Source organism: Trachurus japonicus, chromosome 9 (genome assembly GCF_045865225.1).
Source record: "Trachurus japonicus isolate A0001 chromosome 9, Traja_1.0".
Classification (NCBI taxonomy): Eukaryota; Metazoa; Chordata; class Actinopteri; order Carangiformes; family Carangidae; genus Trachurus; species Trachurus japonicus.
In genome coordinates, this window is record NC_140915.1 from 9,240,253 (window position 1) to 9,260,350 (window position 20,098).

Genomic DNA, 20,098 nt, shown 5'->3' on the forward strand with positions numbered 1-20,098 from the left:
GTTCATGGTTGTTGTTGTTGTTGTTAGAAAGTAGAATTAATGGACTAATTTTTTTTATACTGTAATCAAAAAAAAGATCAACTGTGCGTGTGTGCTCCCTTCTGTGTCTGTCTGTCTGTCTGTCTATCTATCTATCTATCTATCTATCTATCTATCTATCTATCTATCTATCTATCTATCTATCTATCTATCTATCTATCTATCTATCTATCTATCTATCTATCTATCTATCTATCTATCTATCTATCTATCTATCTATCTATCTATCTATCTATCTTTGTTACTACTAGCCGCCTACTACTACTACTACTAATAATAATAATAATCAATTTAGATTGAATGAGGACTTCTTCCTAAAAAAAAAAAAAAACCTACAGTAGCCTACGTAGTGTATGAACTTCGACGTAGGCCTATGCGTGTCACGCCTGGATGAGTCATTTCAAAAGTGAAAGTAAAAAAGTTATCAGTAGCTACAACACAAAGGAGCTCTTAGCCTTTAGCTCGGTGTCGGGCAGAAAGGAACCAGACCATCAGAACTAAAACTTTTAAGGATGGAGACGGAGAGTCTCCCCGTGACTCTGTGCTCAGGTTCAGACGGAGACAGGAGAGACACAGAGGAACAGGATCTTTGCGGGGGGAGAGATGGACACAGTTACCGGTAGCAGAAAAGGTAAAACCTCCAGGCCTTTTACATGTGTGATTGAGTTTACAGCTTCTAACAGAAAAAAGACCCGTGAATGACCAATCTGGAGACTTATATTTATTATCTCACTTAATCGCTTGTTCTTCTGACCGAGGTGAAATTGGTTTTATATTCGACATTCGCTAGTTTTTTTCTGTTTCTAACTTTAATAGCGTCATGGAAACTGCACCGATTTCATCCAGGTTGATATTATTTTGTAGAGATCAGTGAGCCACACATTTCACAGGTCTCATCAACTCACCAACCTCAGTGGCTGTGGCGAAAACTCAAAGGAACAGCGCTGAATGTCTTTCCGAGTACTGTGCGGCAGCCGGGGCGCTTAGGGACCGTCGTAAAATTGCAATGTCGGATTTTTCCCGTTTGAACAAATAAAAAAAATAACAACAACACAGAAATACTGTCATTACCACAAAGCTAAGAGTTTCACAGCATTTTATTATTCACTCATATTCAATAGCGCCACCATTTGGTCAGTTACAAGCATTTTACCTTTGGGCTGATAACATTTCTTGATTTTATTTTGAAATGGCTCTCTGGAATTTCAACTTACAAACACCATTCCACTTCTCATTTGTTTGTAAGGTTGGTATTGATCTTTCACAACCATTATCTCCCAGAAAATCATGTTAAAAGAAAATCCACAAACAATTAGTATCCATTTACCTTATTTTATGAATATTTCTTGATTTTATTTTGAAATAGCTCTCTGGAATTTCAACTTACAAACACCATTCCACTTCTCATTTGTTTGTAAGGTTGGTATTGATCTTTCACAACCATTATCTCCCAGAAAATCATGTTTAAAAAAATCGCCAAACAATTAGTATCCATTGACCTCATTTTATGAATATTTCTTGATTTTATTTTGAAATAGCTCTCTGGAATTTCAAACTACAAACACCATTCTACTTCTCATTTGTTTGTAAGGTTGGTATTGATCTTTCACAACCATTATCTCCCAGAAAATCATGTGAAAAGAAAATCCACAAACAATTAGTATTCATTGAACATTGTGTATGAATATTTCTTGATTTTATTTTGAAATGGCTCTCTGGAATTTCAACTTACAAACACCATTCCACTTCTCATTTGTTTGTAAGGTTGGTATTGATCTTTCACAACCATTATCTCCCAGAAAATCATGTTAAAAGAAAATCCACAAACAATTAGTATCCATTGACCTTATTTTATGAATATTTCTTGATTTTATTTTGAAATAGCTCTCTGGAATTTCAACTTACAAACACCATTCCACTTCTCATTTGTTTGTAAGGTTGGTATTGATCTTTCACAACCATTATCTCCCAGAAAATCATGTTTAAAAAAATCGCCAAACAATTAGTATCCATTGACCTCATTTTATGAATATTTCTTGATTTTATTTTGAAATAGCTCTCTGGAATTTCAAACTACAAACACCATTCTACTTCTCATTTGTTTGTAAGGTTGGTATTGATCTTTCACAACCATTATCTCCCAGAAAATCATGTAAAAAAAAAAAAGAAAACCCACACAATTAGTATCCATTGACCTTATTTTATGAATATTTCTTGATTTTATTTTGAAATAGCTCTCTGGAATTTCAACTTACAAACACCATTCCACTTCTCATTTGTTTGTAAGGTTGGTATTGATCTTTCACAACCATTATCTCCCAGAAAATCATGTAAAAAAAAAAAACCCACACAATTGGTATCCATTGACCTTATTTTATGAATATTTCTTGATTTTATTTTGAAATAGCTCTGTGGAATTTCAACCTACAAACATCATTCTACTACTCATTTGTTTGTAAGGTTGATATTGATCTTTCACAACCATTATCTCCCAGAAAATCATGTTTAAAAAGATCCCCAAACAATTAGTATCCATTGACCTTATTTTATGAATATTTCTTGATTTTATTTTGAAATAGCTCTCTGGAATTTCAACTTACAAACACCATTCCACTTCTCATTTGTTTGTAAGGTTGGTATTGATCTTTCACAACCATTATCTCCCGGAAAATCGTATATTTAAAAAAAATCCCCACACAATTAGTATCCATTGACCTTATTTTATGAATATTTCTTGATTTTATTTTGAAATAGCTCTCTGGAATTTCAACTTACAAACACCATTCCACTTCTCATTTGTTTTTAAGGTTGGTATTGATCTTTCACAACCATTATCTCCCAGAAAATCATGTAAAAAAAAAAAAAAAAAAAAACCCACACAATTAGTATCCATTGACCTTATTTTATGAATATTTCTTGATTTTATTTTGAAATAGCTCTCTGGAATTTCAACCTACAAACACCATTCTACTTCTCATTTGTTTGTAAGGTTGGTATTGATCTTTCACAACCATTATCTCCCGGAAAATCATGTTAAAAGAAAGTCCACAAACAATTGGTATTCATTGAACATTGTGTATAAATATTTCTTGATTTTATTTTGAAATAGCTCTTTGGAATTTCAAACTACAAACACCATTCCACTTCTCATTTGTTTCTATGGTTGGTATTGATCTTTCACAACCATTATCTCCCAGAAAATCATGTTAAAAGAAAATACACAAACAATTAGTATCCATTGACCTTATTTTATGAATATTTCTAGATTTTATTTTGAAATAGCTCTCTGGAATTTCAACCTACAAACACCATTCTACTTCTCATTTGTTTGTACGGTTGGTATTGATCTTTCACAACCATTATCTCCCAGAAAATCATGTTAAAGAAAATCCCCAAACAATTGGTATCCATTGGCCTTATTTTATGAATATTTCTTGATTTTATTTTGAAATAGCTCTCTGGAATTTCAACTTACAAACACCATTCTACTTCTCATTTGTTTCTAAGGTTGGTATTGATCTTTCACAACCATTATCTCCCGGAAAATCGAATATATAAAAAAATCCCCACACAATTAGTATCCATTGACCTTATTTTATGAATATTTCTTGATTTTATTTTGAAATAGCTCTCTGGAATTTCAACTTACAAACACCATTCCACTTCTCATTTGTTTGTAAGGTTGGTATTGATCTTTCACAACCATTATCTCCCAGAAAATCATGGGAGAATATCCTAGAAACAATTAGTATCCATTGAACATTGTGTATGATTTTATATATTTTATTTTGAAATACCTCCATCCATCCATCCATCCATCCATCCATCCATCCATCCATCCATCCATCCATCCATCCATCCATTTATTTTCTTCCGCTTCTTCCGGATCCGGGTCGCGGGGGCAACAGTCGAAGCAGGGACCCCAAGGCGTTCCCAGGCCAGCCGAGTGACATAGTCACTCCAGCGTGTCCTGGGTCTTCCTCGGGGCCTCCTCCCGGTGGGACATGCCCTGAACACCTCACGAAGGAGGCGTCCAGGGGGCATCCTATACAGATGCCCGAGCCACCTCAGCTGGCTCCTCTCGATGTGGAGGAGCAGCGGCTCTACTCCGAGCTCCTCCCGGGTGACAGAGCTCCTCACCCTATCTCTAAGGGAGCGCCCCGCCACCCTGCGGAGGAAACTCATTTCGGCCGCTTGTATCCGGGATCCAGTTCTTTCGGTCATGACCCAGAGTTCATGACCATAGGTGACGGTGGGAACGTAGATCGACCGGTAAATCGAGAGCTTTGCCTTTCGGCTCAGCTCCTTCTTCACCACGATGGACCGATACAATGACCACATTACTGTGGCCGCCGCACCGATCCGCCTGTCGATCTCGCACTCCATTCTCCCCTCACTCGTGAACAAGACCCCGAGATACTTAAACTCCTCCACCTGAGGCAGGAACTCTCCCCGGCCCTGGAGGGTGCAAGCCACCTTTTTCCGGTCGAGAACCATGGCCTCGGACTTAGAGGTGCTGATTCTCATCCCAGCTGCTTCACACTCGGCTGCAAACCGCCCCAGTGCATGCTGAAGGTCCTGGTGTAACGGATGTGCACTCACTCCACCCATAAAAGACGTGCTAACCAACCCGCCAAGTGGTTGTCAACCTCTTGGCGAAGAGGTTAGCATCGTCGCCTCCGGTGCGGGAGGTCGTGGGATCGAACCCCACCTAGGGCAGCCCGTGAGAAACACAACGCAGAAGGCCAGATATGACATCGGCTACACTGGCTCGAGAGAGCCAACAAGACAACATCATCCGCAAAAAGCAGAGATGAAATCAAGTGGCTCCCGAACCCGACCCCCTCCGGCCCTTGGCTGCACCAAGAAATTCTGTCCATAAAAATAATGAACAGAACCGGTGACAAAGGGCAGCCCAAACAGGGACCGTACAGTCCTCAGCAGAAGGTATAGAGCTGGTCCAGCGTTCCACAGCCAGGATGAAAACCGCATTGTTCTTCCTGAATCCAAGGCTCGACTATCGATCGAATTCTCCTCTCCAGTACCCTAGAATAGACTTTCCCCGGGAGGCTGAGGAGTGTGATCCCCCGATAGTATTTTGAAATAACTCTGTGGAGTAAATAATAATAAAACCAAGAAATACGTATGTGTGCTCGATGAATACTAATTGTTTCTGGGATACATTTTACATGATTTTCTGGGAGACAATGATTGTAAAAGATCAATACCAACCTAACAAACAGTTGAGAAGTAGGTGTTCCGGGCATGTCCCACCGGGAGGAGGCCCCGAGGAAGACCCAGGACACGCTGGAGTGACTATGTCACTCGGCTGGCCTGGGAACGCCTTGGGGTCCCTGCTTCGACTGCTGCCCCCGCGACCCGGATCCGGAAGAAGCGGAAGAAAATAAATGGATGGATGGATGGATGGATGGATGGATGGATGGATGGATGGATGGAGGTATTTCAAAATAAAATATATAAAATCATACACAATGTTCAATGGATACTAATTGTTTCTAGGATATTCTCCCATGATTTTCTGGGAGATAATGGTTGTGAAAGATCAATACCAACCTTACAAACAAATGAGAAGTGGAATGGTGTTTGTAAGTTGAAATTCCAGAGAGCTATTTCAAAATAAAATCAAGAAATATTCATAAAATAAGGTCAATGGATACTAATTGTGTGGGGATTTTTTTATATATTCGATTTTCCGGGAGATAATGGTTGTGAAAGATCAATACCAACCTTAGAAACAAATGAGAAGTAGAATGGTGTTTGTAAGTTGAAATTCCAGAGAGCTATTTCAAAATAAAATCAAGAAATATTCATAAAATAAGGCCAATGGATACCAATTGTTTGGGGATTTTCTTTAACATGATTTTCTGGGAGATAATGGTTGTGAAAGATCAATACCAACCTTACAAACAAATGAGAAGTAGAATGGTGTTTGTAGTTTGAAATTCCAGAGAGCTATTTCAAAATAAAATCAAGAAATATTCATAAAATAAGGTCAATGGATACTAATTGTTTGGGGATCTTTTTAAACATGATTTTCGGCGAGATAATGGTTGTGAAAGATCAATATCAACCTTACAAACAAATGAGAAGTAGAATGGTGTTTGTAGGTTGAAATTCCAGAGAGCTATTTCAAAATAAAATCAAGAAATATTCATACACAATGTTCAATGGATACCAATTGTTTGGGGATTTTCTTTAACATGATTTTCTGGGAGATAATGGTTGTGAAAGATCAATACCAACCTTACAAACAAATGAGAAGTAGAATGGTGTTTGTAGGTTGAAATTCAAGAGAGCTATTTCAAAATAAAATCAAGAAATATTCATAAAATAAGGCCAATGGATACCAATTGTTTGGGGATTTTCTTTAACATGATTTTCTGGGAGATAATGGTTGTGAAAGATCAATACCAACCTTACAAACAAATGAGAAGTAGAATGGTGTTTGTAGGTTGAAATTCAAGAGAGCTATTTCAAAATAAAATCAAGAAATATTCATAAAATAAGGCCAATGGATACCAATTGTTTGGGGATTTTCTTTAACATGATTTTCTGGGAGATAATGGTTGTGAAAGATCAATACCAACCTTACAAACAAATGAGAAGTAGAATGGTGTTTGTAGGTTGAAATTCAAGAGAGCTATTTCAAAATAAAATCAAGAAATATTCATAAAATAAGGCCAATGGATACCAATTGTTTGGGGATTTTCTTTAACATGATTTTCTGGGAGATAATGGTTGTGAAAGATCAATACCAACCTTACAAACAAATGAGAAGTAGAATGGTGTTTGTAGGTTGAAATTCAAGAGAGCTATTTCAAAATAAAATCAAGAAATATTCATAAAATAAGGCCAATGGATACCAATTGTTTGGGGATTTTCTTTAACATGATTTTCTGGGAGATAATGGTTGTGAAAGATCAATACCAACCTTACAAACAAATGAGAAGTAGAATGGTGTTTGTAGGTTGAAATTCCAGAGAGCTATTTCAAAATAAAATCAAGAAATATTCATACACAATGTTCAATGGATACCAATTGTTTGGGGATTTTCTTTAACATGATTTTCTGGGAGATAATGGTTGTGAAAGATCAATACCAACCATAGAAACAAATGAGAAGTGGAATGGTGTTTGTAGTTTGAAATTCCAAAGAGCTATTTCAAAATAAAATCAAGAAATATTCATACACAATGTTCAATGAATACTAATTGTTTGTGGACTTTCTTTTAACATGATTTTCCGGGAGATAATGGTTGTGAAAGATCAATACCAATCTTAGAAACAAATGAGAAGTAGAATGGTGTTTGTAGGTTGAAATTCCAGAGAGATATTTCAAAATAAAATCAAGAAATATTCATAAAATAAGGTCAATGGATACTAATTGTTTGGGGATCTTTTTAAACATGATTTTCTGGGAGATAATGGTTGTGAAAGATCAATATCAACCTTACAAACAAATGAGAAGTAGAATGGTGTTTGTAGGTTGAAATTCCAGAGAGCTATTTCAAAATAAAAATCAAGAAATATTCATAAAATAAGGTCAATGGATACTAATTGTGTGGGGTTTTTTTTTTTACATGATTTTCTGGGAGATAATGGTTGTGAAAGATCAATACCAACCTTACAAACAAATGAGAAGTAGAATGGTGTTTGTAGGTTGAAATTCCAGAGAGCTATTTCAAAATAAAATCAAGAAATATTCATAAAATAAGGTCAATGGATACTAATTGTTTGGGGATTTTTTCTTACATGATTTTCTGGGAGATAATGGTTGTGAAAGATCAATACCAACCTTACAAACAAATGAGAAGTAGAATGGTGTTTGTAAGTTGAAATTCCAGAGAGCTATTTCAAAATAAAATCAAGAAATATTCATAAAATAAGGTCAATGGATACTAATTGTTTGGGGATCTTTTTAAACATGATTTTCTGGGAGATAATGGTTGTGAAAGATCAATATCAACCTTACAAACAAATGAGAAGTAGAATGGTGTTTGTAGGTTGAAATTCCAGAGAGCTATTTCAAAATAAAATCAAGAAATATTCATACACAATGTTCAATGAATACTAATTGTTTGTGGATTTTCTTTTAACATGATTTTCTGGGAGATAATGGTTGTGAAAGATCAATACCAATCTTAGAAACAAATGAGAAGTAGAATGGTGTTTGTAGGTTGAAATTCCAGAGAGCTATTTCAAAACAAAATCAAGAAATATTCATAAAATAAGGTCAATGGATACTAATTGTTTGGGGATTTTTTCTTACATGATTTTCTGGGAGATAATGGTTGTGAAAGATCAATACCAACCTTACAAACAAATGAGAAGTAGAATGGTGTTTGTAAGTTGAAATTCCAGAGAGCTATTTCAAAATAAAATCAAGAAATATTCGTAAAATAAGGTCAATGGATACTAATTGTTTGGGGATCTTTTTAAACATGATTTTCTGGGAGATAATGGTTGTGAAAGATCAATATCAACCTTACAAACAAATGAGAAGTAGAATGGTGTTTGTAGGTTGAAATTCCAGAGAGCTATTTCAAAATAAAAATCAAGAAATATTCATAAAATAAGGTCAATGGATACTAATTGTGTGGGGTTTTTTTTTACATGATTTTCTGGGAGATAATGGTTGTGAAAGATCAATACCAACCTTACAAACAAATGAGAAGTAGAATGGTGTTTGTAGGTTGAAATTCCAGAGAGCTATTTCAAAATAAAATCAAGAAATATTCATAAAATAAGGTAAATGGATACTAATTGTTTGTGGATTTTCTTTTAACATGATTTTCTGGGAGATAATGGTTGTGAAAGATCAATACCAACCTTACAAACAAATGAGAAGTGGAATGGTGTTTGCAAGTTGAAATTCCAGAGAGCTATTTCAAAATAAAACCAAGAAATATTCATAAAATAAGGTCAATGGATACTAATTGTGTGGGGTTTTTTTTTTTACATGATTTTCTGGGAGATAATAGTTGTGAAAGATCAATACCAACCTTACAAACAAATGAGAAGTGGAATGGTGTTTGTAAGTTGAAATTCCAGAGAGCTACTTCAAAATAAAATCAAGAAATGTTATCAGCCCAAAGGTAAAATGCTTATAACTGACCAAATGGTGGCGCTATTGAATATGAGTGAATAATAAAATGCTGTGAAACTCTTAGCTTTGTGGTAATGACAGTATTTCTGTGTTGTTGTTATTTTTTTTATTTGTTCAAACGGGGAAAATCCGACATTGCAATTTTACGACGGTCCCTAAGCGCCCCGGCTGCCGCACAGTACTCGGAAAGACATTCAGCGCTGTTCCTTTGAGTTTTCGCCACAGCCACTGAGGTTGGTGAGTTGATGAGACCTGTGAAATGTGTGGCTCACTGATCTCTACAAAATAATATCAACCTGGATGAAATCGGTGCAGTTTTCATGACGCTATTAAAGTTAGAAACAGGAAAAAACTAGCGAATGTCGAATATAAAACCAACTTTACCGCGCCGTTCTTCTGTGTGTGTGTGTGTGTGTGTGTTGTACTAGGCTATTAAACTTTTGTTATTAGCCTACCTACTATTAAAACATTAACCATTTTATACTGAATTCAAGCCGTGTAAGGTTATTGAAATTAATCAAGTCTTTATTATTAGACTCCGCAGGTAAATAAAAAAATAATAGTAGAAATAGACAAACAATAAATTAAATTAAATTAAATTAAACAAACACGTTTTGTGGTCTATGGGATTGTTTTATTTTGAAAGGATCTGGGCGGATATTGATGTGTTGCCGTCATCATATTTATAATCGTTAATATCAATTTGGGGGTTGGGGGGGATGTTTACCTTGATATTACATTAAGACAGAGCTATGGAAGCGATGGAGAGGGTCTTTTATCTTGAAAGAAAACGAAACAATGTTTTTGTGAGTTATTTACATCCATTTTAAGCTCGTTGTTATGTGATAACCGAGCTAATGTCAAGTTGCTGTTAGCAAACGTTAGCCTAACTGTTAGCGCGAACAACCAACGGTCAGTTTGAATTTACTTTTGTGTGTCTTTTGTGTTTATTGCTTTCTGTAAACCCCCAAAGTTGGTTTAAAATGTTTTATATAACTCTGGGGGCTTGGTGAGTAACTTACTGTGTATTTATTTATTAAATCCTTGTTTAGCTGATACGTAAAATGCAAACCTTAGCCACGGAGATGGCAGCTCAAGTGTAACTGTTCTGAAGTTAGCTTGCATTCATTTGAAAGGGGCAAACTATTGCGCACTAGCTATTGCGCATTTTCTCTGGTGATGTACAAATGTATAAAATGATTTTAAAATAAATGAATTAGATATTTTATTGTGCTCTCTGTAATTAAATGATACCAAATGCAATTTATAACATCTAAAATTACATTGAAACGCTCCTACTACTGTAAGACTACTGTATGTTGAATTACTGTGTAGTGTTTAGGCAGTCCTGGAAAAAGGTTTATGCTACTGTAAATGATTTCAACAACTACTTAATATTATTTTAATCAACATTTTATTTCGAACATTTTGTCTTCTAGATCATTGAAGTTACAATATGGCTTGTGCATCACAGAGTGCCGTAGAGTACATCAGGCAGGCCGTACCCCAACTTGTGAGGGAACTGAAGAATCCCACTGTCATTTTACATAACCTGCAGGAGCTAAAGGTTTTTGGTGATGAAGAGGTCAAAGACATAGAGGCAGAGAAGACTGACTTTCAAAAAAACAGAGAAATACTGAACAGAGTCAAAAAGAAAGGAGAAGAAGCTTGTTACAAGTTACTGAAAATTATTGACTCGACGAGAAAGAGAACCGGAGGAAGACCACCCATCCCATCAGAGAGAAAGAGTGGAGGTCCTCCTGAGGATAAGACATTTGACCTGCACCACTGGATCAGCTGCTTTTCTTTTAATGAAGACCCAGAAACTACATCCAACTATTTACAAGGTATGCTGATTATGAGTTCTAATTAACATTTCATTATTTACCGCTGTTGTACTCATTGTGTTTGATTCACTTTTATCTATGTGCATATGTCCATCCACTGTTAATCAGTAGTGTGTAAAAAAACAAAACAACAAACTCACAGTACTGTACATTTCTTTATGTGCTATGTTGTCTTAGGTTCCAGGCCGTGCCACAGATATCAGACGAAGCTGAAGTCGAAAGCACGAAGAATATCAAATAAGTTTTGGACAGCAAACAAAAATCTCTTTGCAGGAAACAACAAGCCTGATCTGTCATACACGCCACTCGTATTAGACACAGAAGAAAATATTTCTCCATCTAAAATAAAGAAACTGAAGAGCAAGAAAAGTAAGATGAGTCGCCATAAAAAGCTGAAGACATACATCCCTGAGAAGAAAGCAGAAATCTCCCCCAGTGAACATCGTCTTGGTTGGTAAGGCAGGGATTGGAAAGACGGCCGTCACACAGGAAATGTTGAAACTCTGGGCAGAAAGAGATGATGAGGTGCTGGACTACATGTTTTACTTTGACATGAGAGAAACACCCAAAGCCATGGAGGACACAAGCCTGGAGGAACTTCTTTTCACTTTGTTCAGTGAACCAGACGAGGACAAAGAAGAGGTTTTAAATGATATAAAGAAGAACTCTGACAATGTGACGATCATTTTTGATGGAGTCACAGATCTGTCTTCATCTGTGGTGAAGAGACTTGTACAGAAAGACAAACTACCTGAAGCAAAGATCATAGTAACATGCAGACCAGATGATGAAGATGAAGAGATGTTTTCTGAAGACTCTGTCAGAGTAGAAGTGAAAGGCTTCAGTGAGCAGTCCATTAAAACATACTTAACCTCAACACTTGGTGAAGAACACAAGAAGGTCTTGGACAACTTGGAGCTGTTCTCTCTCTGTCACGTCCCAATGTATGCACTAATGGTGTCTGCCTGCTGTTCATCAGAAGACTCTCCACAGCCCTGCACTGTGACTGAAATATACATCAACATCGTTCGTTTTTGTCTTCAAAAGAACAACAATAAACTAATAAAAACCAAGCATCTGGATCTCCACATCAGAGACACAGCGAGTGAAATCCTCTCTCTGGCTGAGGCTGCTTTTCATGCAACTGAAGGAAGAACTGTGAACTTGACAGATGTTCCCTGCACAGACAACTGTGTCCTCTCCTTCCTGAGACAACTTGTTATCAGAGTCTGTCCCACTCAGACAAAAAACACATATGCATTTCTCCATTACACCATGCAGGAGTTTTTTGCTGCACTGTGGCTTTTCAAGCAGCCAGGTAAAATCAGGGAAGTTCTTCAGCAATGCCTGACCAAAGAGAAGAAACACATGAAGTATCTGATCCCTTTCATGTGCAGGTTGTTGAATAAGAAGGAACCGAGTTTGATGGAGTGTCTGATTCCAGCTGAGGAGCTCAAGAATACGTCTGACTGGTTCTTTAAAGAAATGATTACCACATTTCATCAAAGTCTGTGTGAGCCCGACAAGTCTGATGCTGAGGACAGTGGGTCTGATGTGGACATACTGTTCTTATGTCAGTGCTTGTATGAGTCCCAGTGTCCTGAAGCATGCGTCTACCTTCTGGACAAACTGGACTACTGCCTGGACCTCAGTGGACTGAGTCTGGACCCGGACTCCTGCTGTGCTGTGGCCTATGTGGCCACTCAGTCCAAGGAGAATAAAATACAGCTGAACCTTGAAGACACCATGATATCAGAACCAGGACTGAGACGACTTTTTGGATGCCTTCAAAATGTCCAATGGTAGGGGTGAGCATGAGCTCTGAGTGTCCAACAGCTGCTCAGGTCTCTACATTTCTACTTGTACAGGACATCCATTACTTTTTTAATGTTGTACTTTGCTCTTACAGTGTGTCCTTGCTCTAATTGTAGGTGTGACCTGCTGCTGTGGAAACTGATCCTTCTCAGTGAAGGGCAGTTGGACCATGTCATCTTACCTGTCCCTACAGGGGATCAGCTGCACCTTCCAGTTGAGGGTACAAAGCAGCTGTTTCAAAGAGCGTTAAATGTCCTGCAAAAGGCTGAGACAAAGATTGATGTCTACTTCTACTGCGAGAAACCAGATCCTGTCTATCATAGACTGTGTCTGTTCCTCTCAGAGGCTTTGCCCTACATTAGGACTCTCAGGTATGAGGTCTTTGTTTCTGTCTATTACAAACATCTTAATTTTTATCACTGAATGAAAACACGAGTGTTAAATGAAAGAGTCAGATAGGTCAATAATGTGGCCCAGTCTGAACAGAGCCAAATCCCATGTGGACACTAATGACAGTGTGGACAGTCAGCCCTAAAAATCTGATTTGAATCAGATTCGCCTGCAGTCTTATTGTCCTGTGATTCCTCTGGAGGCTTATGAAGGTGGTATGGATAAATAAGGAGATACTGGAGGAATCCATATCCAAACACCAATGGCCAGATCAGCTTTCTAAATGTTGAGGGAAAAATTTTCTTCAGTGTGGTTGCTCACAGGCTGGTGGGATACCTGCAGAGAAACCAGCTGATTGACACATTAATCCAGAAAGCAAGCATCTCAGGCTTCTCCAGTTGTTTAGAGCATGCTAGCACCTCTGGCATCAGATCCCAGCTGCCAAGAAGGAAGAAACAGAATCTTCATGTGGTCTTCATGGATCTTGGCTCAGCCCCCCACAACCTCTTTTGGACCAGTTTCGACTTCTTCCAGGTCCCAGCAGCCCTAACACGCCTTGTCAAGGCCTACTTCCAGGATGTACAGCTCTACGTGACAGCCAAGTACACCACAGCATGGGAACATGTTGAAGTGGGAATCATGACTGGGTGTACCATCTCCCTACTAGCCTTCATCATGGCCATGGAAGTGATCAATTATGCATCTCAGTGGGTGGTCGGAGGTCAGTGATTAAGACTAACGCTGCCCCCAGCTTCACTACTTGGAGGAAGTGGACCCCATGGGAAGCAACAGAGTAGACAAATGCAGCACTCAAGCACAGAGACATCATGGGACGTGTGCAGAATGGGAGGAGTGGTCTTGGCCTTGGGGCCAGCACACCTGCCTGGAACAAGGATATACCATCTCAAAGACACAAGCTGGTGGTTCAGGAGATGCGCCAGCAAGAGGAAGCAGAACAGTGTGCAAAAGCTGTTACTCAGTCAAGGCAAGGGCAGTGGATGACTCGGGAAGGTGAGAAGAAGAGGAAGATCTCCTGGGAGGAAATTTGGTAGATGGAGGCATTCAGAACAAGCTTCACCATCAAGGTTGCCTACAATGTCCTGCCATTTCCCAGAAACCTTAGCCAGTGGTATGGTGACCATTGGCCAATGGTCGAGTTTTAACGCCGTTCCTCCTCCACCATCCAGCTGGCCGGCAACAACATTTGTCCGGGAGGGTGAGGATCAAGCCAGTCTCACCACCTCAAGACCTGCCACTGGGCAGCTAGGTGTGCACTGGAAGCTGCTGGCAGGTTTAAGGCAGAAGCTCTGCTTCCTAGTTCCTACCTAAAATGGTGTCAACCAGCTTAAGACCAGACCCGGGGCCTCATGTACAAAGACTTGTTTGGATTTCCCACTGAAACATGGCGAATGCTAAAGTAGAAAATAGCAGAAACTGTCATTTGCACAAAAAAAAGTCAGATGTATCAAAGTGTGTGTGTGTATGGATCCAAGCACTTTTTTGTACATCCCAATCAACATGGAACTGTAGAAGTGCCAAACTCTTCCCTGTCCACGCCCCCATTTAAATTTGCAAATCAATGTAAATAGGGCCCTGTACAATCATGTTTGATATTTTGGTTTGAAAACATCTCACTTATTTATTTCTATTTCTGTTTCTGTTTCTTGTGTTTGTCGTTTTAGTTTTGTGCCTCAGTCCTCAGATCCTTCTGGAGAGACCACTGTCTATGGGAGTCTGATCTGTGCAGCAGCAGAGAGAGAACATCAGACAGGAGAGAAGATACTGGAGATGTTAACATCAGTGTACAGATATGAAACGCTCCCTCTTAGTGACAGAGACATGAATGATTATTTTAAGAGGAGATATCAGTGTAGTTTCTTGTTGGATCTTTTCTCCCATGTGAAGGAACATGAGACTAAAACAGGTGTGAGAGTCCTTCCAGCATTACACTCAGTTCTCCAGTTAGCTCCTCCAGTCTGGACCATAAACCTCTCAGAGAGAAAGACCTCCATCCTCCTGGAAGTGCTGAAACTCCAACCAGAGAAGAAACCAGTGGAGCTGACATACTGGTCAGGTGAAGAGAGTGAAGTGAGGAGTTTGCTGCAGTGTCTGCCTTATATCTCACAGCTCAGGTAAATGTACTGTACTAAACATGACTTCAGTTTCCATGAGTGGAGCTGGTATTGATCTGTAAAGAGTTGAACAGAGTGATGGATGTTGTAAATGGAGGTCCAGTATTTCAGGCTTTGGAGCTAATTGATTGATCAGTGATTGGAGGATCCACCACTGTTGTCTGACATTCCTGGTTCCTTCAACATGTAGTGAAGTTGGTCAGTAAAAGTGGTTGTTAGTTGAGGTTCAGGCTGATTGATGTGACTGTGTTTCGCTCATTAGCAGCTGTTTAGTGACTTTCAGCAGCTCCACTCCCTGTATGTCAGTGTTGTGTGTCTCTGTTTCTGATACTGACGTCTTCATTCAATGTTTTCTTCTCTTCCAGTTTCTGTCACAGGTTTAAAGCCTCTGAGGAAGTCCAGTTGTTTGTGAATCTGTTCTGTGCAGCAGCAGAGAGAGAACATCAGACAGGAGAGAAGATGCTGAAGACGTTAGCATCAGTGTGCAGATACAGATCATTCCCTCTGAGTGACAGAGACATGGATGCTGATGATATAAAATATCAGTGTACTTTCCTACTGGATCTTTTCTCCCATGTGAAGGACCATGAAACTAAAACAGGTCTGAGAGTCCTTCCAGCATTACACTCAGTTCTCCAGTCAGCTCCTTCAGTCTGGATCATTAACCTCTCAGAGAGAAAGACCTCCATCCTCCTGGAAGTGCTGAAACTCCAACCAGAGAAGAAACCAGTGGAGCTGACAGGCTGGTCAGGTGAAGAGAGTGAAGTGAGGAGTTTTCTGCAGTGTCTGCCTTATATCTCACAGCTCAGGTAACAGAATTAATCTATTAGAAGATTGAACTTTATTTGTTTGTTTATTCTTTTTTGCTTTATTCAAATTAAACAACAGATCATCACTAAGTGACAGTAAATGTGTGAATCCTGATGATGCTTCACTACAACTTTATTGATCTGTAAAGAGTTGAACAGAATGATGGATGTTGTAAATGGAGGTCCAGTATTTCAGGCTTTGGAGCTAATTGATTAATCAGTGATTGGAGGATTGGACACTGTTGTCTGACACTCCTGGTTCCTTCAACATGTCGTGAAGTTGGTCAGTAAAAGTGGTTGTTAGTTGAGTTTCAGGCTGATTGATGTGACTGTGTTTTGCTCATTAGCAGCTGTTTAGTGACTTTTAGCAGCTCCACTCCCTGTATGTCAGTGTTGTGTGTCTCTGTTACTGATACTAACGTCTTCATTCAATGTTTTCTTCTATTCCAGTTTCTCTGAAGAGTTTGACGTCTCTGATGGAGTCAAGTTGTTTGGGAATCTGATCTGTGCAGCAGCAGAGAGAGAACATCAGACAGGAGAGAAGATACTGGAGACGTTAACATCAGTGTGCAGACACAGTTTATTCTTTCTGGATAAGAGATACATGCATTATGATTATACAGAATATCAGTGTTATTTGCTGCTGGATCTTTTCTCCCATGTGAAGGACCATGAGACTAAAACGGGTCTGAGAGTCCTTCCGGCATTACACTCAGTTCTCCAGTCAGTTCTCCAGTCAGCTCCTTCAGTCTGCACCATAAACCTCTCAGAGAGAAAGACCTCCATCCTCCTGGAAGTGCTGAAACTCCAACCAGAGAAGAAACCAGTGGAGCTGAAAGGCTGGTCAGGTGAAGAGAGTGAAGTGAGGAGTTTTCTGCAGTGGCTGCCTTATATCTCACAGCTCAGGTAACAGAATTAATCTATTAGAACAGTGTTTCTCAAATGGGGGTACGTGAAGGCACTTCTGGGAGTACGTGAGATTTGAAATATATACCGTATATATTAAAAAATATATAAATTCCAAAATCCATTAAAATAATTGGTAACACTTTACTTGAATAGGTATTCATAAGCTTCACATAACACTGTCATAACACTGTCATAACTCAGTCATGAATGTGTCGTAAACATTATGTCAAATGTCATAATCGTTTATGACTGTGGTCATTAAGTGTCATTCGGTTTTTGTAATGACAACTTGACATTGTTTGGGTTGTCTTGATTATGACAACTTGACATTAATCAAAGTGACATTGCCAGAAAATGTCTTTGTCATGACAACTTGACATTAACGGAATATGCACCTATTTTTGTTTTTTATGGCAAGTTGACATAATGATTATCTAGTCAAAAATGTAACATGCAGAAAAAAGGAATATGTGAGTATTGGGGGCGGGACTAGATAAGCTTTTGCTTCTCCCGCTTTCCCTTTCGGTCATGTGTATTGTATTAATTGGATTGAGATGATGTGTGATGATGATGACTAATTGACATGCCCGAAATGAACCAAATAAATAATAAAAAATGATATAATAGATGTGCTAGGTTACAGACCATGATGTTTGACAGGATACCCAAAACTGACTGTCATGACACCATTATGACAGTGTAATGAAGATATTCTGCAACCTCAAGTAAAGTGGTAGCATTTTTATTTGTTATTAACATATCATGAAGGATAAACTGACTGTCATGACACCATTATGACAGTGTAATGAAGATATTCTGCAAACTCAAGTAAAGTGGTAGCATTTTTATTTGTTATTAACATATCATGAAGGATAAACTGACTGTCACAACACAATTATGACAATATAATGAAGATATTCTGTGAACTCAAGTAAAGTGGTAGCATTTTGAGTTGTCATTAACATATCCTGAACTGACTGTAGGCTTGTGACGAGAACACATTTTGCTGGACGATATTGTCCCACAAATTATTGCAGATAAACAATATTATTGTCAACATTATTTTGAGACCAAATTAACCACTAATGTAGGCTAATAATAATATTCCATAACATTACAATGCAAGTACACCCTTTCAAATGCAATAAACTCTTATTTCTCGTGAGTATTTTTTTTACCACTTTTAAATATTCTAACAAACAAAACACAATGTGAAGCTCTCCTGTCCAATACACACCTGAAACTCCACTTTACATTCAAACAAACTAATGTGACTGCCAGTTGTTAGATTTAATCAAATTTATCTCCTAAAAAGTATTTAACCGGAAGGCGGTAAACCTCTCAAAACCTGCCGATAAATTACTCCGCTCGTTTTCTCTCCCGGGCGGGATGATGAAGAGGTTGACCGGAGCTCAGCAGACCGGCAGCTGCTAACGTTAGCACATTAGCTCTGCACTTCTCCAAAAACGTCAGAGGAAATCTCCTAACAGGCGGTATCTGGATAAACTGACCACAGACTGTGGATCTTCACTGTGACTTTCTCACATGAAAAAATATTAAAACTTTGAAAAGTAACGTAATAACAGCACTGCAGCGAGAATTAAAGGTCCCATATTATGCTATTTTTCAACTATTTCACATGGTTCTAAGTTGTCCAACTATATAGTATTCCTATTGTATTGTCCCCAAATCAATCTGCAGCTCTACATCTCAGTAATCTAAAAGTGTCGCTCCAGAGCTCTCCTCAGAACGAGCCATTTCTGTGTCTGCACCTTGAAATGCAAATAAGATGTGTAAACCACGTCCACTCCACACCTGTCACTGGGAGAGGGTGTGGTTTTCACTACAGGTACATGTGCCGGTGTTGACATTGGGACAGGGTCGGGCATTTATTTCCGAGAAAAAAAAAAAAAAAAAATTCTGAGAATGGCATCTTGTCTGAAAAAATGTAGGCTAAATGTTCCTTCTTTATTTTTTTTAATTTTTTTTACTGTGGCAGAAGGAGAAACATGGAGAGACTCTTACTACCATCAGAAAGTTCTGTGTGAAACAAGTGAAACTGAGGAGCGCAGTTGGTCAGTAAAAGTGGTTGTTAGTTGAGTTTCAGGCTGATTGATGTGACTGTGTTTTGCTCATTAGCAGCTGTTTAGTGACTTTTAGCAGCTCCACTCCCTGTATGTCAGTGTTGTGTGTCTCTGTTTCTGATACTGACGTCTTCATTCAATGTTTTTCTTCTCTTCCAGTTTCTCTGAAGAGTTTGACGTCTCTGATGGAGTCAAGTTGTTTGGGAATCTGTTCTGTGCAGCAGCAGAGAGAGAACATCAGACAGGAGAGAAGATACTGGAGACGTTAACATCAGTGTGCAGACACAAATCATTCCCTCTGAGGGACAGAGACATGGATGCTGATGATATAAAGTATCAGTGTACTTTCCTACTGGATCTTTTCTCCCATGTGAAGGACCATGAGACTACAACAGGTCTGAGAGTCCTTCCAGCATTACACTCAGTTCTCCAGTCAGCTCCTTCAGTCTGGACCATAAACCTCTCAGAGAGAAAGACCTCCATCCTCCTGGAAGTGCTGAAACTCCAACCAGAGAAGAAACCAGTGGAGTTGACATACTGGTCAGGTGAAGAGAGTGAAGTGAGGAGTTTTCTGCAGTGTCTGCCTTATATCTCACTGCTCAGGTAACAGAATGAATCTATTAGAAGATTGAACTTTATTTGTTTGTTTATTCTTTTTTTGCTTCATTCAAATTAAACAACAGATCATGATGAAGTGACAGTAAACCAGTGTGAATCCTGATGATGCTTCACTACAACTTTATTGATCTGTAAAGAGTTGAACAGAATGATGGATGTTGTAAATGGAGGTCCAGTATTTCAGGCTTTGGAGCTAATTGATTGATCAGTGATTGGAGGATCCACCACTGTTGTCTGACACTCCTGGTTCCTTCAACAAGTAGTGAAGTTGGTCAGTAAAAGTGGTTGTTAGTTGAGTTTCAGGCTGATTGATGTGACTGTGTTTTGCT

General features: G+C 38.6%; 1 protein-coding gene across 1 annotated transcript in view; it reads left to right on the forward strand.

Annotated features, from left to right (window-relative positions):
* Positions 1-458: 458 nt before the first annotated feature.
* The window catches only part of LOC146980959 (uncharacterized), a 29,405-nt gene continuing 9,765 nt past the window's right edge, over positions 459-20,098 (forward strand). The window contains 8 exon segments of the mRNA XM_085788044.1: positions 459-670; positions 10,605-11,012; positions 11,190-11,448; positions 11,450-12,814; positions 12,944-13,198; positions 14,900-15,349; positions 15,715-16,158; positions 19,311-19,754. Coding sequence (XP_085644170.1) covers positions 10,622-11,012; positions 11,190-11,448; positions 11,450-12,814; positions 12,944-13,198; positions 14,900-15,349; positions 15,715-16,158; positions 19,311-19,754 — 3,608 coding nt within the window. The 5' untranslated portion in view covers positions 459-670; positions 10,605-10,621.